General features: G+C 41.9%; 1 protein-coding gene across 1 annotated transcript in view; it reads right to left on the minus strand.

Moving 5' to 3' along the window:
* The window catches only part of LOC146431600 (uncharacterized), a 162967-nt gene that overhangs the window by 72379 nt on the left and 65069 nt on the right, over positions 1-25519 (minus strand). Inside the window, exon 3 of the mRNA XM_085072424.1 lies at positions 25346-25419. Coding sequence (XP_084928550.1) covers positions 25346-25419 — 74 coding nt within the window. The remainder of the gene's footprint in view (positions 1-25345; positions 25420-25519) is intronic.

Here is a 25519-nt window from a genome sequence, read left to right on the forward strand (position 1 = left end):
TCCAGCCACATACCTACATATATCTGCAAAGTTACAAAATAGTCAAAGATTATTTTTTCTGCCTACAACTAGCAGAAATGACTTTTCATTAATCAGGATCAGATGGGATGAAATTAAATCAATTCTTCTCCCTAAAGTTTGAGATGCACAAAGAGAGAGAAAACAACTCTTCTCAGCCCTCAGCTCAGGAGCTGTAGTGAAACCCCTACCCATGGGTACATTTTCCCTAGAATTGTCACACCATAGGAGCACTTACAGCTTCTGCTGGTTGTCCCTCTCCACACACACACAAATGCTTCCCAAACTCCTCTTGGCTAGACACTTAGGGGATCCTCCCCTCTTTATGCCCTTGACTTATTCCTAAAAATTCAACCACAGCCTAGCCCACATGTTCTTTGTTTTATCTTGTACATTCTTATCAGGCATCATGTCCTAAAGGACCTTCCAGCAGATACTGCATCCCCCCTTCCTTCAGGCAATTCCAAACATAGTCAGGAGGTAGTGAGGCAATCTCCTACACATGGCAAATTGTTTTGGAGAGCAACAAGAGCTATCAGGTAGGGAAATGTACCTGAGAAGGAGAGAAGTAAATGGACTTCACTGTATAAACACAAAATTCAGTTGCAACTGACTCCAGGACTCCCACTGGTCCAGAATCTGAGTTCAGATCTCACATACATCACTTCTAGCATTTGTATGTGTGAATGCACCCATTGCATAGCAGGAGACTGGAGAAAAAACAGGATTCTGCTATGTTCCTGCTGAAATCCAGGGTGTTTTGGTTAAAACCTCTCTGAGGATCCATGAGCAGATTCGCATTCCTAGAGACAGTCCTCTCCAGGATGCAGCAAGCCTTGCTGAGCACCTGTCCTCACACCCATTTATCTCCACATGACATGGTGGGAGGCTTTTGCTACTGACAGAGCCTATTCTGCCCAGCCCAAAAGCATCCAGTCAAGTTCTTAGAACCTTCCACTTGAAAAACGGGAAACTTAAAAAAACATGGGGGAGGCACATCAAAGCACAATAAAATGAGATGACATCCTCTCCTCTGCAGAGGCCAAGACAGATTTCTGACTAAACTGTAGCAGCAAACCAGCATGATAAAAGAGCTAAAGCAAGAGGTTATGATATGCTTGAATCACTCCAGAGAAAGCAAGTGCTGTGTGTAACTAGGGAGATAAATAATCAGGCAGACAGAGTAGCACTGCCCCCTCACTCACTTAAATCAAAGCAGCTTCTTTTGCCACCTCTCCACCCACTTGGAACTGGCATCAGGGAAGTTTAAAAGTTGTCATTGGCAGGAACAAATAGAGAAGTGCAATTCTGGAACTGAGATATAAACTCAGAGGCACCAGCAATGCCTCTGTAGCAGTGCTAGCAGGGATCCCGCAGGCCTGCTCCCCTCAATGTCAGCACCACAGCCAAAGCCACCCAATGTTTGAAAACATTCACTGCCATCACAAGGAGCTTGGGTATGGGAATAAGCAGAGCTGAACTGCCATACCTTCAGGATATATCCTGGCCAGCACATACAAGCCACAATACAGTAGCAAACTACACTCAGACATGCTTGGCACAAGTCCTTTTTTCCTAGATCCCAGTGGCAGGTTGTCTGATTAGCTGGCAGTATCTGGCCCATGACTGACTGATGCTGCTACTCAGCAGCTTGGATTTGACCCTCAGCAGGATTTACATTCTTCCTGAAGAGCCATGCATTGAAATCAGAGGGCCACGGGTGTATGTCCAAGGTCAGCTTTTACTGTAAGTATTACCCTCCATCTCAAAAGCAGCTGCATTTCTGACAATTATTTGAGAAGGTAATTGAACTCAGCTGTTTCAAATGTGATTTCCATACAATGCACACTGTACTTTGATCCTGAGTTGGAAAAAGGAATAAATAATCCTGTTTTAACCTTGACTTGACACTCACTCTGCAAACACCCTGCTTGCAGATCACACAGCCCAAGGAGGAAAGAATGTGACATTCTAGCATGGAGGAAGAGCTACTATTTGATATCTCTGCCCTTTAGATCATGTTGTCAAAAAGACATCTAAAAGCTCACAAAACAGGTAAAAACTTGAAAAGAAAAATCTGCTTTGGCTTCCCACTGCATTCTTGAAAAGGGAAACTGAAAACTGCACATCTCACAAGGAGCAGGTACTTAATGGTGAAAGGAGATTCTTCCATTCTCTTGCATTATCTTGGTAGTAGGTGGAGCCAGAGTATTGGCTGTGCCTCAGAATAAGAACTTTTTCCTTAATGTAGATAAAATCAAGTTTCCAAAATGCACCTTTCACATTGCAAGCAAGGCTGAGGAAGAGCAGCTGTAAGAGAGAACCATTTACTTCATAGACTCTGGCATGATTTCAGAAAGAACATCAAGGAAGAGAAGTTTCCATGCAAACAGGACTCCAGTGAGCAACCAGCCTGTATGACTGTGCTCATGAGGCTCTCCCCAACATGGGAGCACAAGATTCAGTGAGTTTATTCTTATAACACTCCGAGGAGTTGGAGAAGTGACTTATTCTCCAGCTGGGAGCAAAGTCAGAGAGAGTCCCAAGAAGCTTTTGGTAGATCAGGGAGCTGAGCTCAGCTCTGTGTTAACTTAGCTATCCGAGCATCTGAGAGGAAGTCTGGTAAGTGTAGAAAGAGAGTACCCTGATGAAGTTATGTGTACAGACCCATTCGGCCTTTTGGACCAAGGGATGATTTCACATCTAAGTTACCATGCAAAAATACACACCTCTCTGCATGCAAAAAGTGAGGCCCTGCCTAAGAAGGTCTAACTTTTGGAGGACAGAGTACAACTAGAAAGCACCAGTTTGGAAGAAACACGGAAACAAAAAAATACAACTAAAAGGATGAAAAGAAATCCAACATTATAATTCCAGAAGCGTCTGAGAGGACCAGCAACAAACTGGGGGCACAGCTTCTCTAGGAATAAATATCAAAGGAAAACATACATGCCATGATTGCAGAAAATGAAGTAAGGTACCAGCCTGGCTCAGCAGCATGGAAAATACCAACAGGAGGCACAGAGGCAGTGATGGGACAGTAACTCCCTGATATTTGCATGAAGTTGTATTTAAACATCCAGCAAGCTTTGATCTGCTACTCTTGCAAAGAAGCTGTTCTTAGGAGTCTTTCTGATCTAATTCCTGTAAGCTGCTCTGTTTACCCCACTGATACCTCTGTACAAAAAAAATGCATCAAATACAGTCATGCACATTTGGGTACAGGTTTGCCTATGCATGCACAAGGATATGCATAGGGCACAAGAAAGAAAAAACCTGTACATGCTTTTCAATCTTTGCAACCACACCGCTAACACAGGACAGAAATCATACGTACTTTTCATCCTCTGCTGTGCCTAACTCTGGCTTCAGCAGAACCATTGCAGAATTAAATACTGCTCATGGTGAGGAAGAACAGAAAACTCCATCTTCAAGTATGTAACGATCCACTCAGAATACACCAAGGGATTCAGTGAGTCTCTACATATGCTTCCTCTCAGCATGCAGGTGTAAGATTTAAAAATCCATATTTTTCTCCAATAAACTTAAAAACAGCTATAATACCAAGTACCAAAAGCACCATCTGTGCTTCACATATAGTGATGATGTTTTTTTCAGAGTTGATGCTGTTTCTTAGTATAGCTTGATCTTATTTTGTCAACTGCATCATGAAAAGTGCAAAGAACCCCTGTGGATCCAAATGTCTCTGAACAAGCTGCTTTAACAAGAGCATACAACATATTTCTGCTTCTTTAAGGCAACTATATTGTGGACTCACATACTCAGTAACATTTAAATGTGTAGAAATGTTCAACCTGGACACCAAAGTGCTCCATACACCCTTGCAGTGACTGACTGGAGGTTGCTCTGGCCAGCACAAGACAAGGTTTCTTGCTGAAGAAAAGAAGCTGAAAAATGCAAGTGCTCACAAAGCCTTTCTTTCCTTGCTGTGCAGGCAGCACATCCTCAATGGCAATCTCTCCTTTACTACATATCCACCACTTACACCCCTCCAAGAGAGTCCATCCTAAGCACTACCCTCTTGTACCCCTACCAAGTGCCTAAGCTTTCCTGAAGTCCACTGAGGACCTTACTGTCCAAACATGTCTGGAATAGCCAGCAGTCAGAGGCCTCAGTGATGGACACACATATCAAACTCAAAGACAGAGCCCTGGAATGGAAAGTTTGATAAACTCCTGCCTGGTCTTCCCCTCCTTCACTTTTCCTCAGCTGTAAACTGTAACTTAGCCCTGCATCTGTTGCATCTCCTCAGAGCTGTGTTAATGCTATTCCACTAACCTGCTCTGTGTAGGGCAATGTCAGCACCTACCATCCCTCTCAAAGGTACTGCAAGTATTTCTCACCATATTCAAATGTCAGCCTGATTTCCCTTGCCACCCTTTGGTTTGCTTTTTTCTCTTCCTCACTTTTATCTTCCCGGTGGAGCACAGCTTCATGTTTGCCACTTTCTGTCCAGCAGAAAAGTTGTCTCTCAGCAAGGCCAGTGCCCTGCTCTGTGGCACCACCTCCTCCTCCAATACCTTTAATATTTTATACGAGGGTGAACCAGATGGCTGCCAGCACATAACCTATGACCAGGTAACACACTTAGGGAGCACCTCTCAGGAATGCATCCTGACTGCATTTCACTGTGCCTTCCTACTGACCTCAGCATGTTCAGTGAGTGAAACATCACAGCATTTCATCTATCATCTAACACCATGCATGTCTTTTGAAAGTTCAGATGGACTCATTTTGACCCAAACCCTTTTGCACAAGTTCCCTTGTGCTGTGCTGCAGGGAATGCTCTGGATGGATTCTCCTCCAGGCAAGCAATGCCATGTGAAGCAAGGGTATGATGACAGATATCAAACTGCATTCTCTGCTGGTGTTAATCAGCATACTTTCACCCATAGTTTTGCCAGTTTATAACAACACAAAACACAACCCTGCATTTCTTTTCAGCCTGTCACTTGTTAATCAGTTTGAATGACAATCATCCTATTCACATTTGCTGGAGCTCACAGCCACTACTCAGCACCGTTGCTTGAATGCTGATTTTTCTGGTACCATTCTTAGTAATATGTCTAATTTTTTCATAATTCTTTGCAAACATAAAAAAAAAAAAGAGAATAGAAATGATTTACTAGTGAAGAATATTAACATTTAAAACCAATGACCAATTAGAGATTTGAAAACATCTGAATAGGCCTACTATTGAAAATGCCATCTGGTCTCCTGATTATTCCTTCCATGTACTTCCTCATAACAACACAAAAGAAGATTTGGACCAAAAAAAATTCTTGAACAAAGAAAAAAAGAAAGAAAAAAAAAAATTAAAAATCATTTTTACTGTACTTAGCTGCTGTCAGCATCGGGCAGGGCAAACAAACAGCCTCCAAACAAAAATGCTCAAAGAGAGATTACTGAAACAGACTTTGCTTCCACTACTTTCTTTTTGTACAGTTTTCAACCAACACCTATTGACTTACAGAGCAAAGCAGCAAGCGTACCTAAAGCTGTACTCTAAATTCACCCCCATTATCTTTGCATTGACACTTCCTCCTAGAAGATATATGCTGAGCTCCAGGTAGATCATTTGTAACCTTTATAATGATGATGGCAACAAATATAGCACAGTGCCCTCCAACTGACACGGAATGGATACTCAATGCTTCACCATTTTGCAATGAATAAATTGCTTGTCAACATGTGCGTAGTAGCGTTTTTTCCCCCCATTTAATGATCATGCAGCCATGACACAGCAGATACCCATGTATTATAATGATCAGGAAAGCCTGGTTGAAAAATCTGGAGAATGAATTTCAAGCCAAAGTTGCCGATGCCCCGGAAAGCAGCAATATGGATTGATTTCTGGGTTGGAGAGATGCTGCACAGCAGTTTCACCTTGCATAGGGGTGACCTTCATTAAAATACAGTTCCTTTCTCAGAACAATAAAAGCTCTCTCTTATGAGGCATATTGTCATGGATAGTGAGATGCAATACCTGTGTCTGCCCAAAAACTGGGCATTTGCCCTGGCAGCTGGGGGACTGAACACCTAACTGTGTACATGGTCAATATATTGAGAGCAGAGATGCACTGAGGTGCCCAAAGGCCATGCTGCAAAATAAGCCATTTCCATCCTTCTATACAAATTTGCTACAGGGAAGCAATGTCTACCAGTCTGTATAGGAAGACAGACACCTCCTGCACTGGAAACATTTGTATCTTGGGAGCAGGATTCTTTAATGGACACTGGGAAATACAGAATCTCTATGGAAGAACTGACATGACCTACATCCACATCCCCACTGGACACCAGGACAGCCCTCACTCAAATGCTGAGCTCCCTGCAGTGAGACACTGCTGTCTGTCTCAGCCACACTGCATTTCAGGACATTCAGCAAGAAGTTTTCTTTCAGGAAGTAGGAGGATTTGACATTCAAATTCTCACTGATGGCTCCTCCTTCTTTAATGTATTTGTCTTCATTTTTCTCAGGTATCCAATCACAACTCTGGGGGTTTTGTTTGTTGTATTTTTTTTTCCCCCAGCTGATCTGAGAACACTGAATCTTTGCAGACAAACACCTCCAGATTTCAGACATCTATTCTCAGTTTTGCTTTTCAGCAAAATGTTGAATATTTGGTTTAAAAAAAAAATAGAAATTTCCAAAGGAAAAACTAGACAACACTAATGTGTTCCATTTCCCAGCATGTACAGATCCTTCTGGCACAGAAGCAAATTGCTCATGACCCTCTGGCAACACCTTCAGCATTAGGGGACTCCTTAATCCCAGTCTGCTTTAACTGGAATTACCAGAACAGAGACAGAAGTGGCCCTTTATTGATGTTAACAATTTTCATTATGAATTTATAGTATGACTCCTTTAAAAATTCACAGAAAGCATTATACTTTGAACACCAAAGTCAAAAAATTACATTGCAATGGATTGATAATTATAAATTATATGTTAAATTTAAGACTAATCCCTGCACAAAAGGTGCAATCGTTTGAATTTAGGGGTTTTCCCCACAGAAATATTTGTGATGAAAGTTAAAAACTAAATTATTATCTGGTCCCATTCATCTTGCCAGCTGTTAAAGGGGAGAAAGTGCTTTAAAATTGAGGGGGTTTTTTCGTCATTTTGCTAAACTTTAGGCATTTTTAATGCCTTCCAGCTCTCCAGATTATCCCTACATACACATGCACACACCATATGCTTTAAGCACTGAAAAGCAACACTTGCTTTTACTACTTTCTTTACCTCTTTCTACATTACATTGTTCAAAGTGAGACTTTCACCTCTGAGGTTCTCATTTCTTTGTCTTTCTTAATTATTTCCAAGCAGGAAAAAGTCAAGCAAGTGAAGATAAGTCATTTTCACCATTAGTTCTACCAGTGGGAAAAAAACCCAAGGACTCTAGATGTGCTCTGGAGTATAACAATTAGCATAGCAATTAATTATGGTATCCTGTACCAATGAAAATTTGGTTCAGTGCAACAGCAACACCATGCGACACTGCCTCACTCTTTGCGTGCATTTATTTCTTCCCAAATTACACATGTAGGCCTAGAAATGTCTCACTTTTTTAATTAGTATCATACCAGATGGGATGACTAAGATCATGCATTTAAAATTCATGTGCAAACCTTCTCTTCCTCAGAAGCCTATGACATCATTTAGTGACACAGGCCTCGCCCTGATCATGGGACAGCAGTCACCCCATCAGGGACATAAATGGTCATTACAGAAACAGCTCCTGTGACCTCCAGGCAAGGTTCAGGACCTTCACAGAATCATCATAAAGTCATAGAATGGTTTGGGTTAGAAGGGATTTTTAAAGATCATCCAGTTCCAACTCCCTGCCATGGGCAGGGATGCTATTCACTAGACCAGGTTGCTCAAGGATCTCCCATCCAACCTGGTCTTGAGCACTTCCAGGGATGGGGCATCCACAACTTTCCTGGGCAACCTGTTCCAGCCTCATCACCCTCACAATGAAGTCTTCCTAATATCTAATCCAAATCCTCTAAAGTCATTACCCCTTGCCCTATTACTCTGTATCTTTTTTAAAAGTCCCTCTCCAGCTCTCTTGTAGCCCTTTTAGGTTTTGGAAGGTGCTATAATGTCTCCCTGAAGCGTTCCCTCCTCCATGCTGAACACTCCCAACCCTCTCAGACTGTCTCCACAGGAGCAGTGCTCAAGCCCTGTGATCATCTTCATGGCACTCACCTTCCAGCAGTGGAGCCTTAACTTGGATTGTGCATTCAAAGTGCAACTCAAATGTATTTCACAACTTGAAAAGAATGACTTTGGTTTTAGACCAACTCCTTTACACATCCCTGCATTGAACATAAGCTCTTCAGGCTCCAGGCAATCATGCTGATAAAGGCAGATCAAGACAAGGCAAGACCAGCCACTTGCAAATCTCAGACCAGGGTGTGAATTGACATGGGAAGCTCCAGTCAACCTCCTCTTCCTCCCTCACAGTGTTCCAAGGGGCAGCTCAGCAGCTACTCTTCAGATTTCCTTTCTGCCTTAGCTGTGGCAGCCAGTCTCAGAAACTGCTTGCAGCTGTTATTATATTTCTGCGCTTTTTAAAATTACACATTTCCCTTCAAACACAGTATTTGCTTTAAATATTTGGAGAATGCAAATTTCTTTATTTACACATGCTTGAAAAAAACTGACTGCTGTGTTCCCTGGGTAATTCAGGAATTCTCACCAGCCTCCTTTCAGTTAATTACTCTGTGAGACTGTCTGGTGAAAAATGAATTCTGCCGGATTTCTCTCTTGAAAAACATGCAGCAAGTGGCAAGTCGGACTAATTCTTGCTGCAAGAGAGCTGTGCACAGAGCAAACACAGCATGTGAAACAAATCAATACTGTAATCACCAATGCAACCTATCAAACCCAACTCCAGGGTCAATCAATACTGTATCTTCCCAGATGACAACTGTGGAACAGAAGCTTTTAATACCTTTCCAAGATAAATCTCTTCCTTTATAATGTGAGACACAATTTTTGAGTATGTTCTGTAGTAAGGGGAGGATTTTCCTAGAAATTAGCCAGATCTTAGATTAAAGTAGCCAAAGCTTTTTGAATTTAGGAGACCTTCCAGACACCTCTCCCCTCAGAGACCCCATTTATTTTTAACAGTAACCCTTCCTGTTCCTGTATTACACACCAAAACCTCCAATCTTGCCACTTCAGGAGAGCAGATCATTTCATGACTGAATTGTATCAGCCAAATTAAATACTTAATAGCCCAGAAACTCTCCTATAGCACCATCCAACTGTGATTTCAGGGACCAGTTTATGCAAATCACAGGTAGCAATGTGTTGAGGTTAGCTTTAGATGATCATGGTCTGTATATGTACTTCTTCAGGGAATGAAACCCATCTGTCTCAGCACTGTGCAATGATTAATAGGTTTTTATCCCATACTACCTCCATGATGCAGTGGGCTATTAGACCCCTTTGACAGAACTGAGACACAGGGAGATTAAGGGTCTAGCCTACATGGATAGGTGCAGGCAGACAATGCTCCCCTGCCTGTGCTGGCTGGATGTGGATCTCTTTGGGCCTGGAAGCCATGAACATGCTGCTGTGCTTGGGCCATGCTCAGCAGAGCCCTTTTCCCTGGCACAGCACCATGCCAGTGGCTCCCAGGCAGGAGCAGTCTCCTAAGCAGCCAGCGTGCAGAGGGCACAGGTCTGTCTGCAGCCAGCCATGGGGACAGGTTTGCAGGGACATGGACTGATGGAGGGCACCCAGCCATCAGCAGAGAAGGGGTGAACTAGACTGGAGCCTGAGTAGCCAGCTCACAAGAACGTCAGGACACGAGGGAATGGCCTGAAGTTGTGTCAGGGGAAGTTTAGGTTAGACAAGAGAAAAAGGTTCTTCACCCAGAGGGTGATCAAGCACTGGAACAGCTCTCCAGGGAAGTGGTCACAGCCTGACAGAGTTCAAGAAGCATTTGGACAATGCTCCCAGACACATGGGGGGATTCTTGGGGATGGTGCTATGCAGGGCCAGGAGTTGGACTCAATTCTGGTGAGTGTCTTCCAACTCAGCTGATTGTGCGATTGTTCCTATCCCTCATCTGATAAACTACAAATTAACCACACTAACTGCAAGACAATATGTCAGGGAAGAGGCAGAAAGGAGAACCTTTAAAGGGTGCTCCTTCCATCCCAGAGCTGGGAACAGGGCCCAGGAAATCAAGGGGATCAGCCCATTTGAGCACAGCAAATTATGCACATGTTTGCAGCAGGGGATCTTCCATTTCACTGCTTTTCATTTTAGTAAAAAAGCCCTTCTGAAAGCTCCAGGAACATATCATAGCTGTGAATGACTGCTATTATTGCCCACTTTAAAAACACAGTAAGAAAAAAATAAACAACAACATATTTCTCTCTATTTAGGATGGCTTGGGTTGAGATTAATTTGGTATACATCCTTAAAATGCACCTGCAAATGTCCAGCCATGATTCTGGCACACACACAATGCATTGAAGCTCATGCCTTGTGGAGGTCTCCCCTTTAGAGAGTCAAGAGGCACACAAAGAGCATGAACTACATATTGGATAAAAATCTGTTTATAGCAGCTCTCATTAAAAAAGGAGAAAAGAGCACCCTTGGAAAGAAGTAACTGAAAGATTAGACCTTTGATTAATTGATTTTCAGGCCATTAAGGACCATTCTGGTCCTCTCATTCATTCTCCTGTGTGAAAAGTCAGGGGATTTTCCCAGACACTGCCAGGGCTCTGCTGGAGATGATGAGGTGTCTGTGGGGACAACCATCTGCCCAAGTGCTGCCAGTCTCCAGATCAGTGCCTCAGTCTAGTGAGGGCCAAATTTCACAGCCTGCAGACATTTCATTTTCCATTTGGCATCCTGCTGATTTCATCAGAAGTGTTAACTGAGAAAAGACTGCACATGGACCTTGAACCAGAATCTGGAACAGACAGCAATTCTTTTTTAAAGCATTTCCCTCAGCCTCTTAAAGAGCATGTCAAGTGCTGTGGTTCCCTCTGCCCCTGAGACATTGTACCAAAACTCCTTTTCTTTGGGCAGCCTTTCCAAGCCTCTGATGTGCATATTTTATGGAGAGAATCCTAAAACGAAGATGACAGTCCTGTGCACTACTCTATTTCTTAGCATTTTTTCTCTCTTCTTTAACTTTCCACTTCAGCAAGCAAAGTTTAACAGAATCAATTTCTCTATGTGCTCAGTAAAATCCTCAGCGGGAGCCACTGCTCCATAGGCTTCTTTTAGTTATTTATTGCCTGCCTTCTGAATACTGCATATGTTAAGAGATGTGCTACCAGCTTAGAAAACAATTAATCCTATTACTGTTTGGAACATGCATGCTGCAGAAGCAGTAACAGCACCAAGGTTAACTATGCAGAAGGACTCAAATTAAAAAATTGGTTCCAGGATGTGGAAATAGTTCACCTCATGCACAGCACTGTTGCAGATATTTTGACTTCCCAAAGTTTGGGTGTTTACACAAAACACAACATATTGGGGTTAAGTTCACCTGTCAGACCAGCTACAAGCTGGAGCTTCAACATCCTCTCCCTGGAGAAGCCCTCCCTGAACCAAGCACATTCCTGCTACCCATTCTCATTCTAACATAGCTGCAGTTGTCAACAGCAGTATTTTTTCCTAAACTCAGTAATTTTGAATCCAAGTGTCTCTCACTGTCACTGACCTGTTAACAGAAAAAGGTTGTTCTGTACATGGAAATGAAGACAGGTCTCAGTGGGACAGTTTGGATGACACAGGTCTGCCTGAGCTCACCCTGACCAAGCAGCACTAAGCAGGTTGGTGCTGCCACGGCTACTGCCTTTCAGAAGATATAAACAAGAGCTCAACCCCTGTGGCCAGGAGAGATCCCCAAACACTTTGCACTCAGGCAGCAGCATCAGCAGCATGCCCTGGCTGAGCTCCACACTGCTGTCAGAGAGCTGGCCACTCACCAGCCACACAGCACACAGGGCACCTGCAACCCGAAAGACAGTTTGCTCTGAAAGATAAAATCTGTGTACAAAGCACAAGAGCCATCAAACTCTGAGGAGAGGAAGCTGTTGTACAGCAACACCCAGGACAAGCTGCTGCAGATTCAGTGCAGAGCCCTGAGAGATACCTGTGTGCTACCAGCAGTGTCAGCAAGTGACATCCCTGCCCCAGAGAAAGACAAACATCAAGTGTTTGGTGGACGTGTTAGGCAAAGACCTGGCTCTTGCTCCTCTGTCGTATTGTGCTTTCAAGTTTGCAGAGATGTTGGGACTGTGACCATTTTTAGCTCAGTCTCACTAAATCGATTTATCTGCAGGTTAAATCGATTCATCTGTCATCATTTCTACATCTAAAAAATGGGGATTGAGCCTTTTTCTTCAGTAAAGTATTTTGGGATCATGATGAGCATGATATGAGAACTCAAATTTGTTATACAGTTATCATATACAGTTACATTATGCCATCACTCAAACTCCAAATGAAGGCAGTGGTGCAGTGAAAAATTTCAGAAATCACAATTTTGTACCCAATTAAGAAAAAAAAAAGTATCAAATGTGGGAATCCCCTTCTCCTCTTGGGTTCCACAGCACAGGTTCTGCCTGTGGGTTCCTGTACCACAGGGCAGCAGCAAGTCCCTCAGGCAGTCACAGGAGCAGTAACCTGTCTGGGCAAAGGGACACCCATGGGGCCTCCAGCTCCAGCTGTGGGATCCTGTGACAGCCCATGGTGTGATGGCCAGAAAAAAATTAGATGTCTTTGGGAAATTTACCCCACTTGAAGCCAATTCACATTGAACTTTCTCAGCAGAAAGCCTGATATTCCCCTTTGACCAGTTCCAGTGAGGAATCAATGTACATAACACCTTATACCTGCTCTGGTCCAGGCTGTCACAGCCCCCATTTACATCTGAGCATCCAAATTTCATGTATTTGTCTGCCTTCCTCTAAATTTCAAGACCAGGACATCTGTTTTCTTTCCCCTGCTTGTTGAGGTGGCAATTGCTCCTGCTAGAATTTTATGGGATGAGGCAGATGATGACACCATTCAGCCCTGGTACTTATCAGGCTGACAGAGGCCTTACATCTGAACACCCATCACTGATCTCTTGCAGTTCAGCCACTGCTGGGGTTTATCTGTCAGAGGCTGGTTCTGCGAGGTGGGTGAGGCTGTGGCTCCAGAGATAGCAAGCCAGCCAAGGTTGATGTGCTGCTGTAAATATTTTTGTTCTCAGATAACAAGTTCGCTACTGGTATTTGTATGCCAGGTACAAAAATAAAAAACCTGAAAACCCATCCACACTCCAAATCCTCTTTTTTTGCAAGATAAGTGAGTCATTCCTGCACAAACCAACACATATCTGAGGGAGACTGCGAGGCTGTGGTTACATGGCTAAAAGCTCTCCTCCATCTTCTGATTGCTGCTCTCACATCTGAATTAATTAAAATTTCCTGGACAGACTAGTACCCCTCTTCCAGACTGCACACCCTTCCTGCTCTGGGCAGAATCAGCACAAGTATTCTCTCTGACATTCTTCACCCTCCCTCTCTCTCTATTCCACCAGCCTACCTCCTGCTACTTTTCCCATGTTTGTAAAGAGCTTTTGTCCCCAGCCACAGCTCTCAGTCTCTTGGGAGCAGGGAATTCAGCAGCCCTTCAGTTGTCAGGGACACCAGTGACACAAATTCTGCAACTCACTCACACAGCCCAAAAGAGCCTGGCCCCCCATAGCTGGAGGCTTCCCCTCTCCCTGCACATGGAGCAGGGGCAGGCAGCTTCTCCTTTGCAGCTCAGCCTCCAGGAGAAATGTTTTCAGCACTAAAACCTAATTCTGTCTAAACAGCAGAAGCCAGAAAGCAGTAAAACAGAAATTTAAAAATAATGAAACAGCTTGGTAACACAATTCTCCACCCTGAAGTCCTCCAAAACAGCAATTCACTGCTTGAATTATGGACAGCAGTGATTGCTGAGCAATTCTGACCACTGCAAACAGAAACGGAAATAAAGCCTCTCTCTAGTTTCACCTTCAGCCCCTGACAGTACTAGAAAATTCAGGTGAACAAGGGGAAAAAGCAATAGAGGAGAACAAAGGGAAGGACCCCCAGCTAGGAACATCATTGCCCAAATTCTGCCTTTCAAGCTTCAGTTCTTGGCATTTTTTATTTTATTTGACCCACTTTAATAATTGCTAATATTTACAAGTCTCCTGTCAATTCTGTTTATATACAAGTAAATTCTATACATAGCTCTTATCCTCAGTGAAAAGATTATTAAAGTCAATTGGAGTTTTTCTACGGGCTTTTAATCCCATTCCCTAATTGCAAACAAAAACAATCTGTCCAAGTCAATTTCAATAAAGCACCACCAGAACATTTACAGGACAGTTTTACTTGTGAATTTCTATTGTGTATGTCTCTGCTGTGCTGACAGAACATCAGACATGAAATGAGAGTTTCCCACAGTAAGGGATTGCTCTAGAAAACATTCTAATTCTACTTTGGCAGGACTAGGACCAAACTCTACAACAAACCCTAAAAGTCAGCAGCTGATACAGGCAGTCAACACCATCAACAGACTAGCTCTGACTGCCTGGGGGGTCTGAATTTGGCCAGGCATTTTCACATCCACCAAATGGAGTGTTCTGTCCCTGCTGCTGCTCCCTGTAAAGCTGATTCTCCACCCACAATCATGTACGTCACCTTCTGAGGAATATCTTCCATTTATCAATGGAGCTTTATTAGCTCTGTTACAGGGACTTCTGCCACGCTGTGAAACATGCACCAAGCCTGGTGCCAAGATCCCACTGATGATTTTCTGGGTGGGTTACTACAGATAGAAAAATACTGCCAATACTCCGTGCAATTTTCAAAGCATTATTAAAGCAATATTTTTTATATTATTACCCAAGTCTAATACTGTTTTGAATTTGCAGTTTTGGAGTTCATTTTAAAGCACTTAATTATACTTTGAGAAGAAATAGTCTTATAGTACAAGTCATTTTCTCAAGTACACTTGAAGAAAGGATAGTCCATGGCTCAGTAAATACAACAGTCTGAAAAGTTATGAGCTATCAGACTAAGCTGAATTGACTTACTGATATTACCTGCAATGAATGAGTTTTAGATAGCCTCTCATAAATAGGCAGCTACAGAGCCTACAATTTTATGGATGTCTTGTACTTATCAATATATATGAGAAATGATGCTGTCAGGCTTTCGAGGGGATACTAGGTGAACCACACCACTGTCAATTTAATTTTTATGATTAAATATTTGGTGCTGTTAAAGGTTATTTAACATTTAATATAGCTGCTCTTCTACATAGCTGATAACTGTCATCTTTACATAATGCTGAAGCTGAAAATGGATGGGAAAGGCATATTTTTTAGAAGGTACCTATTTTTTTTTCCAATTTACTGTTAGATTTGTTCCAGTAATAGAATAATATTAGGTGAGTTTAAAAGGTTTTCAATATTCAGATGTACAAAAATTTAGTCTTAATGACAGCTGCAGCTGAGCTCAATGTTTGATACAGAGGCTGCTGAATTTTCCTCTGTGGTAGAAAAACCTCTCCCAGGTTCTACTGGGAGATGGCAGCTCATCCCACAGTGGGCTGTTCAGGGCTCATATCCAAGCTTATCAGTTTTTATATCTTTAAGAGAGATGTCATCAAGTTAACATCACATTCCTGTTTGATTTTTTTTTTTTTTGACTTGTTAAGGTTAGTGTAGCTGAGAGAAATAGAGAATACTATTTTTATGTGTTTTGCAGAAAGCACACTTTGTGCAGTGACAGAATTCTGCCTGGGCAGGCACATGGTCCATGTGCAATCACAACACTTACAGAATTAAGAGAAAAAGGAAACTGTGCCCAGCCTCTATTCAGCTCTTGGTAACACAACTCACACGTGTAAAGGTGGGGACACAGGCATAGTTTTCACAGCTCTTGCACATAACAGCACAAGAAAAAAAAAAGGTGCACAACAAGCAAAAGAGGCCAATTTTTTAAACCAAAGAAATTATCAGTAAACTGCATAGACTTAATGGAAAGATTTGGTGCTTGCATCACTCCCCACTATTTTGTTCTCTTTCAACAGCTGAGCACGTTAGATATGTTTCTTAAGCAGAGTCCAAAGCTATTCTTTGTTTTTTCTGCAACCACACATCAAAAAGATGCAATTTTAAAAACACCTAGAGGCAGAAAATGTTTCTATAATTAAAAATAAAGCCAAAATGTATAAACAAAACCAACCACACAACTAGAGTATAGAACAGGTCACTTCAGGTCCTGATCCCAATTACATTTCCTGTCAAGTGGATCCCTTTGTGGAACTGAGACTGTATTTTCTTCAGTAACACTTGCTATGGTACATTTACAAAGAAATCTTTATTACTTTTCAGTGATGGAATTATATTTTTCTGTAATAAAAGCCTCTGTGTGGACTTCCCTTACTAGAGCACTAAAGTAAAAGTGCAAGCCTTTTTAATCTCCAAAAGGCATTACTCAATTTTGATCCTGTTTAGGATCTTTGAATGCACTGTCCTGTGTCCTGGTTCAGGTCCCACCAGCTGGTTCTGGGCTTCACCAAGGCATCCCAAACACAGACACAAATCATTGGTTTGCATTCTGCAGTGTCTTTCCTGTAACAACACTCCTTAATTGTGATGATGCCCCTACACCATTGAGAAACCAGAGCAAAGCATCACTCATCACTAGTGTCACTTATCAGTGACATCAAAAACGTGCCTTGGGGCTGCTGTAGAAAAACACACAACAAAGCGCCAATGAATGCACTGAGGGTCCAGTGCAGAGAGCCCTGGGCATCAGCTACCCCTGCAGGAACAGGGACAGCCCTGTCCAGCCCTTGTGCTGCCCACACAGCACCTCATGCCTGGCTGCAATGGGATGAGGGTGGATGTGCTTGGCAGGAGCTGCAGCACAGCCCTTCCCGCTCAGCCAGGCACCTGCTCGGTGCAGCTGCAGTCCTGGGCATGTTGATCAGGCTGGTTTCATGCAATTCACACCTCCAAGCTCTATTCCACAGCTATAAGAATTAACTAAAATATCAAGCCAAGAAGGTGGTGCAAGCACATATGAATGAGTTTGGGCCCAAACACCAGCTTTGAGTGGTGCTGTCTCACAGATAGAGGAGTGCTCATTGCTTCACCTCCTTTGATACAAAACACTTAAAGGGAGACCAAATTTTAACTACTCTGAACTGCAATGATCATGTGTAACCTCCTCAGATATAGCTTTAGAGTCAAGCAGTATCTGAACATGTGGATCATCAAATTAAGGATTTTTGGGGGAAGCATTTTTCAAATGAAGCCTCTAATATGCCTAGTGCTCCCACTCAGTGCAGCAGAGCAAATTCAGATATTAAATTAAATAGACACGGTTTCAGATATTCAAATTAAGTTTCTACATCCCCCAGTGAAGTATATTTCATTATTTCAGGTCAAACCTGCAAAATAAATAGGGCAGAAATACAGATTTCCATATTAAAAAAAGAAATGAGAATTTTTTAGCAAAAATTCTCAAACACTTGAAAGGCCTCTTCTATCTCTTTGCAACAGAGGTAGGAAGGGTAGAAAATTATGACACAGTAATTATTATGATGGATGTTGAGCCAGTCCTTTATATTAGATACACTGCTTGTGCAGGAACCAGCACTACAGATTGCATACTTCACTAAGCAGGACACTCGAGATTATAATGGGCAATATAGATTAACAACATTAGGTTAAAGCAGGATAATTCTTCTTATTTCTCATTTCTATTCCTTTCCCATGGAACAGCTTTTGCTTCACATTTCTGTGCTCCTTGCTCCCAAGCGTTAATCTACACATCAAGCAGGCATTTTTCCATTTCAGCTGGTACAAATCTTCAGTAACTGGATGGAAATTTATAAAATTGCACCAGTGTAAAATTCAGCTATGACTAAATCTGTCTGTTCTGAATTAAAGGTGATGATGTGTTTGCTTTTGCCGTCTCATACAAACAGCAGGAAAGATTCATCTTACTCAAAAGCAGCACAAGAATTTAAGAGAAAGACTTGTCTTGGCACAGTATAAATAGGCTTGATGTTATAAAAGGGTCGATTTATAATTTCTGCAATTATTTCAGTGTCTGTGAAACCAGAGCAGTGTAACACTTAACATAAGTAGGGGCTGAGCACTGTCCTACGCTCATCCCTCAGATTTGGGGTTGCCATCAAGAAACAGCCAAACTGTGCTTCAGTAATGATTCTTCCCAGATGTAGCCTCCCTCCTGATATTCAAGGGGAATCAGCTAAATACCTTGGAGAGCTCTGACTCAGATCTTTGCCCCAGCATCACTGTCTCCAGCTCAGCCTGAGTCCTCAGCCTGCATCCAGCCAAGCAGCGCTGCAGAGCTGCAGCAGCCCAGAGTCGAGCAGGGGCTGCCTGCACACAGCACCTACCCAGCCCCTCTTCTCCTTGGCCCTGGGTCAGTACAGCTGCACTGTGAGTATTCTCCAAGCTGGTTAACAAGCTTGAAGATAAATTAGCCTGCAGATTCATGGTGACACCAGGGACAGCAAAGCAGATGTGACTTTCATTCCTTTGGCCCTAATTCATTCCCTGCTCAGGTGACTCAGCATTCAGGTGCTAAACTTTACCCAAGAAAGGTCTAAGATGTCATAGGTGCTGGATGGTTTCAGCTTCTATCCAGTTCCAGCCAGTCACAGGGACACTGAGCAGCATTGCTTCCCTTTCCACAAGATAATGCAGCACATACACTTTGCTTTTAAGCCCCTTGCTACAGCCACTCTCTGTCATGACCAACACATAAAAAAAAGATACAGAAGTCCTCAGCACATCACAAATTCATTCCCAGCCACACAACAGGAGAGCACAAGACCATTCACACAATGGCAGGCTGCTTGCTATTTTATTGTGTTAAGCAAGTGACCATGCCTCTCTCCACAGGTCATCCCAGGCAGAGAGTATGGAAGAAGCCAAAACATGGCTTGGGTTCTTCATGAATTTTTGCACTCTCCTGTGCATCCTCAGGGAGTCCTGTCCATGGGATGCCAAGGCTCCCTTGCTCAGCAGGCTGTAGCTCCTGGCAAGACTTGCAGCCAGTTGCATTCCCACTGCTTGCTCTGCACTCATCCCTGAAGGACCATTTTGGCATGTGTCAGTGACCTCTCCCAGCATGTACAGGACTGGATTCCAGCCTGGCTCATGAGGAGAGCTGTTAAATGTTTAATGTTTGCTGCAGTGGAGAAATGCTGTAAACATTCCTGTAATTGGTCTGCTTTAAAAAATTGATTTTGTGTGAAACAGCAAAGGAAATTCACACTGCACTTTGTCGTCCAGGAGTGCTTGCAAGGCCTGACAGGTAAAATCAGAGGGCAGCCTCTGGCATTGTCTTGGCAGCACTTCTCTTTCAGCATGAGCTGGAGGGCAAATGTGCCTTTCCCCCAGCTGTGTACATGGTGCTGCCCTCAGCCAGTGCCATCGAGTGAGGAAAGAGGGGCTGGGGGCTACACTGAGCTGCAGGAGCAGCTTACAGGTCTTTCCTGTTTCTCCTGTGCTCAGCTCAGTGCTGCAAGGGTGGACAGAAAGGCAGAAAACATCTGCAGAATGGGAAAAGTGAAGCATGAGCATAAAGAAGGGAACTCTGCAACTCAGGTGACAGAGACTGAAAGGACTGGAGATTACTTGTGCTGTGCCTTATCAGTCCTAAGGACTGGCGATAGCAGAGATAATACAAAAGCAGGCTTACTGTGAATTTATGAATTGGTAAGTCACTTTGTTGTAACAGCCCTCAGTAAATCACTGTTTGTTCCTGCATTTCTGTAACGCATTCTGTTATGCATTCCCTACCTGCTCTCTGACTTTATCTCGGTTTGCTCCTTATTTGTCAGACAGAGAATTCAAGATTTCTCTTAAATCAACTTAGCAAAACTGACATTTTCAGTCCTCTCAGTTCTTAGAAAAATGAGGGGGAAAGTGGTTCATTCTTTCAAGTCCTCATTCATCTAGCTGCAATTTCTGCAGAGTTTGGTTAGTCATTTTCTCACACTGAAAACAGGCTGGCACCACTGGATCTCTGGGTCAGAGGTGGGGAATGGCTCAGTAGGCACAGCCTTAATACAGGAATGCATTGCTCAGCTCCTAGCTCTGCTGTTCAGGTTTTGGTAAAGACACAGAGCCTCCTCCCTCTGCTCACAGCTGTTGAGCAGTGAAGGTGTTTCCCTGTATTCAGCCACTCAGTATTTCAGCTCCTGTCCTTCCAGAAAAAGCATTACCTCTTTACAGTAGGATTTTCTACTCCCATGAATATGTACACTGAGTCTTTGATCCTGTTCAGCTTGGAGCATCTCAGTTCTATCAGCCAGAGACTTGAATGTCCCTTAGCTTTCCAGGATATTCCAGGCTAGAGGGGCTATTAACTGATTGTTCTGTTCATTTTGGTTTGCAGGCTTTCCCCATGGTATTATTACCAAGACATGGAAGAGTTTTCTTGCTTATAGGGGCTTATGCTAGATCCCTTTTCTATCCCTTGAACATTGGCACTATCACCTATATCTCGGAAGTAAAAAAAAAAAAAAAAAAAAGAAAAAAATCCCACAAAAACTACCTATCCTCTTCACTAAGGAGTTTGTGCTGTGTTCCCATTCATTCCCTATGTGTGCCTGTCATTTTCTCTTATTACTTACGCAAGAAAATAATTTGTCCTGTCAAAAGTTCTGTTGCTCCTTTAATAAGGAGTAATTATGTATGGAAATAAACAATCTCTCTATTTTCCTCCAGGCACAGAGATTGATTGGCTCATACTTTAGCTGCATGTACTAGACTGTTGTCTGCATGTGTGCAAAGGAGCAGTTGTGTGTGCAAAAGCAAGGGAAAAAAGGAAATTAATGAAGGTAACACAGCTTAAAGAAATCAGATTTGCATTTAGATTGATTTCTGTCCTGAAGCCAGGTTAGTGTAACTTGAATGAGACCAAGGTTGCTGGAAGTGACTTACGAGGTTCAGCACACAGTCTGAGGCAATCCCACGGCTTCCACAGCCACTACCAAAAAACCTAAACGACAGAAAATCCCACATATTTGGCTTTACAGCCCAAAAGACTCTGTTCAAAAGTCATCACTCAAACTTGGTGCTACCAGAGTTTATGAAGTGTGCAAAGAACAACCTCACAAACACAAAGCACTGCCTTGAAAGGAGAGAAATATTTACATGATCAGGCATGTCTGGATAGTCTTAGGTTTTTGTTATCCCAAAATTAAATCAGTCCTGATCTCACAGAGAAGTTAAAAAATTTAAAAATCCTAATTAAAAGGAGTAGGACATTTTGTAAGACAATATTGTGCATGCCATATTACGATATATTACACATCACAAAAGTTCCAACATCCCCTCAATTTCTAAAATGGTATTTTAACTTACACTTCCAAGAAAGTTTCAGAAAGCTTTTCTTTGTACCAAACAGAAAGGAACACGCACGCTGAAATTAAAACATTTTCTGAAAAATAAACTCACAAGATCAATTCACTTCTACTTCCTATATAGTAGTAATTCAATAACAGCCATAGTTCAGTCTTGCCTGGAGTAATATGTCAAAGAAAATGCTCTGGCTTTTAACAATCATTGTCTTCAAGCTGTTTTTCCCCTCGGAGGTTATTAAACCTTCAGGCACTATTAAGTCTCTTACAATGACCCTTTTGGTGTTGGAGGATGGGGCATTCCATAAGGAAATGTAATACTGAGGATGAGTAATCATATTCTTCCACTATAGGTCAAGAATATTCAAGAGATTTTGTAATTTAAGCTGCTGAAGAAAGGAATAATTAAGTGGCCCAAGGATTCTTGTGCTGCTGCAGAAAAAGGCCTTTCTTGTTGGATTTCTTGGTTTTCATCACCACTTGCTGCAGGGATTAGGGTAAGCTCTTTTCATTTACAAGTAGGGTTGCTCAGGAAAAGAGGAGCTTTCTTTCCTTTTCTTAGATAAAAGCCCAAGCTTTGTGTGTTTTTAAATAGAATTCTAAAGAAAACACTATTCCTAACACCTCCCAGATTTCTCCACACAAGAAGCAGCCAGTACACCTTTGTCTCTCCTCTCCAAGACATATTTCAAATGCATTCCCTACTTTTTGGTGAAAGGTTAGTGATAGAAGCACTCTATACATAAGTGATAAATAAATACATCCTGCAGTTGGGTGTGGAAACATCAGCAGACTCTTGAAGGAGAGCTGGTAGTGATGGCCAGCTGGGGTATCAGTAAGACCAAAGAGTGGCAGGAGGGAAGTCCAGGAGGCAAAACTAAACCTAAAAGGGGACAGGATGCTGGAGACTCCAGAAAACCTGCTTGTTCCAGATGTGAGATCAGACAGAGCAAACGAGCAACATGTAATGGAGAAAATACTTGCACTGGAAGTATTTATTCTGGAAAATTCCTCTGAGCTGAAATGGTCAAAGTGCATAGGAGGCTCAGCAGCAATATTCTTTACAAAGTAACTGAGTGATGCCATAAGGAAGATTAGAGCTACATTAATGCTTAACTCTGAAAACAAGAGCTGCCTAAATATTATTATTATGAAACTAGGAAACTGCAGATAAAAGGGCAAGGCTTTTATGGGTGGCATGGGAACTATTTAATAAACCATAGGAGAGGTTCAGAAGAAATGCTTGCTACTTATTCTTTCAAAAAGATCAAATATATTGGTGATGTGGTAAAATAGGATAAAAAAAAAAAGAAAAAGGGTTAATAGGAGGTCTTTGTTTAAAAGTTCAACTCAGACACATGAGATAGGAAGTTTAAGAAATCAGGCAAAGATACATCAAACAAACAAAAACAACATGCCAAAGACATGAGAAGGAAATAGCAAAAATTTTTTCAATCCACAATTCAAAAAGGAATCCCACCAAAGAATCTGCAGGGCTGATAAGAAATTGAGCTATTAAAGAAAGAACTGAAAGAAGATAAAACCATTGCAAAAATAAAAAAATAGAAGAGAGAAAAATCCAGCCATAACTGCATTCTTTGCATCATCTTTCTTGATGGAAGAGATTAAGGATGTTCTGATATCAGAGTGGGTTTTTGTGGGGTTTTGTCAGGGGGTTTTTTTTCCTTTTCTGCACAGGAAATATGTCTGAGAAATTGTGTCAAACTGAAATGTCAGTAAGTGAAGTTTCAGAATAAATGAATAAAATTACTAGTAACAAGTTACCAGCACCAGCATAGTCCTGGATATGAAATTGCCAAAGCACTTACTGTGGCATGTGCCCTATCGCTTATGTTCAGCTCAGTATTAAAGACAGGAAGAAATGAAAAAAATGACAGCAATTTTTAACAGGCTTTTCAGAAGACAGAAAGACCTAGGTCCATTAAATCTGACTGGCTGGCTAAAACTGCAACAAAGAAAAGAATTAGCAGGCACTTAAATAAATACAATACTGTGAGAATGCTCCAACATGCCTATTGAAAGAAATCTTGCCTCATGAATAAAAAGGAGGAATGACCTAGGTGAACTATTTTACTTCCACTTCAGAAAAGCTGACCCAAATATGGGTCATATTCCTCATGAAAAGCTCTTCAAGAGCTTTGGGTGTCCTGGGATAAGGCATGGTGATATTTCTGAGCCTACTAATAGGGTCAGAGGCAGCAAACCAGCACAGGAAGGAACCATCTGTCCCATGGGATCGTCTCACTGCATTCACAGGTGACAGGAAAATTGATGGGAATCCTCAAGCAAAAAATCTCACTGAATATACAAAACTGGTCCAGATACCTCATAGACAATTTGGGTTCTGAGTATCTTGCACATGAAACAATGGGGTGATAAAGTGGCAGATGAAACTCAGAGTACAGAAAGGAAAGTTTTGAAGAGGAAATACAAGTATGTCTATACACACATATTGATTATCTCCAAATCATCATTCTGAAAAGTCTTGTCCTTGCCATGCAGTATGGGAAAATGATAAATAAAATTCTTCTGACTTTGAAAAAAAAAATTCATTGGTATGTGTTTATCACCCAGGTCACACAGCAGAGAAAACATGGAAACAGCCTGTCAAAATGATGGTACAAATTCTTCCTTGCAATTTAAAGGGAACGAGATTCTTCTATGGTCTAGTCCAAATTAAACTTCAAGAATCCACCAACATTGAATTACGACAATCAGGTTCTTCAGCTGCTTCCCACAATATGCACCAACTCTCTCTTCGCTCTGAAGAAATCACACCTGCCATTGTACAGCCTCTTTCAGTCTCAACCCAGGCTCTGTTTTGTATTGTATCACCATGTTTGTTTGAGAGACACAGTCAGCTTTGGTGTCTTCAGTTTGTGGTTTTTCCTTCACCTGGTACAAATCACTTCCAGAGTGACTCTTTCTTACGTGAGCAGGGAGTCAAATAACATAGAACAAAGTCTACTGAGCCCTAAGGACTGGGACAGATGTCACTGGAGGAGCAGTGGTACAGTGCATACCTGCTGGAAAAGCTGCTAATCTTGATGATCTCTAAGGACGATGATCAAATTGCATAGCAAACCTAAAATACACAAGACTAGCTCAGTCTTGAGATTCATATCACAGCCTTTCCCAACAGCACTGGAATTTTAGCACTATTTTGAGTGCCCTAACTCAATTCACTAAAGGGAACTTCAAAATCAGCTTTTCAAAAGGTCCTGACTTCCTTGCAATGGTCTGCAATCCATAGCAAAACCAAGATATATTACCTGAAAAATATCCCCTTAAATAACTTCTCTAATGTCTTTCCCAGTTAGGAAAAATGTGGAGCAGTCCAGATAAACTGATTCGTTTTACTCTCTTCTAGCTGCAAAAGCAGAAGCACAAACCTTTCCATTTGCATTTTCAGGGTTTTCAAGCTATACAAGTCTTGCTATATTACATAAACTTGCTGAAATGTTCCTAACTCAAGTGGCAATTAATAATTAATAATGAATGTATGCTGGCGTTTTAACTCAGTTTGGATTACATATTTCTAAATCTTTTACCATTAATTAAGTTTATCTCTGACTATCTGCTATATGTCAAATTGTTACAGGTATCTACATCATGAGTTGTCTAAAAAGCAAATAAATGCATGGTCTGTGCAATTATATTTGCAAAGAATACTGCATATTTGTCTAATTTAATATTTTGACTCAGTACATTTCATTTAAAAATGGAAAAAAACCTTTGTTTGTTCTGAGATTTCAAAGATTTTTACCCTCCTCCTGTGCACAGGGATTGTTTTGCAAAGAGCAAAATCTGTTCTTAAATAGCAGCTGTAGAAATCACCTCCATTCAGTAAATGAGCATAACCTGTTTGTTCCCTTCCTTCCCAGGACTTCAAGGTACACCTTTTGACCCCAGTCTTGACTTTCACCCTGTGCTGTCTGTGGGAAAGTGATCAATGAAAAACATGTTAAGGAGATGGAAGGGACTTGTCTTGCCCAAGCTGAAATACTTGTTGAGGGATTTCTGCAAAATTCATTT

Source organism: Lichenostomus cassidix, chromosome 12, assembly GCF_008360975.1.
Source record: "Lichenostomus cassidix isolate B80296 chromosome 12, HeHo_3.0, whole genome shotgun sequence".
Lineage (NCBI taxonomy): Eukaryota > Metazoa > Chordata > Aves > Passeriformes > Meliphagidae > Lichenostomus > Lichenostomus cassidix.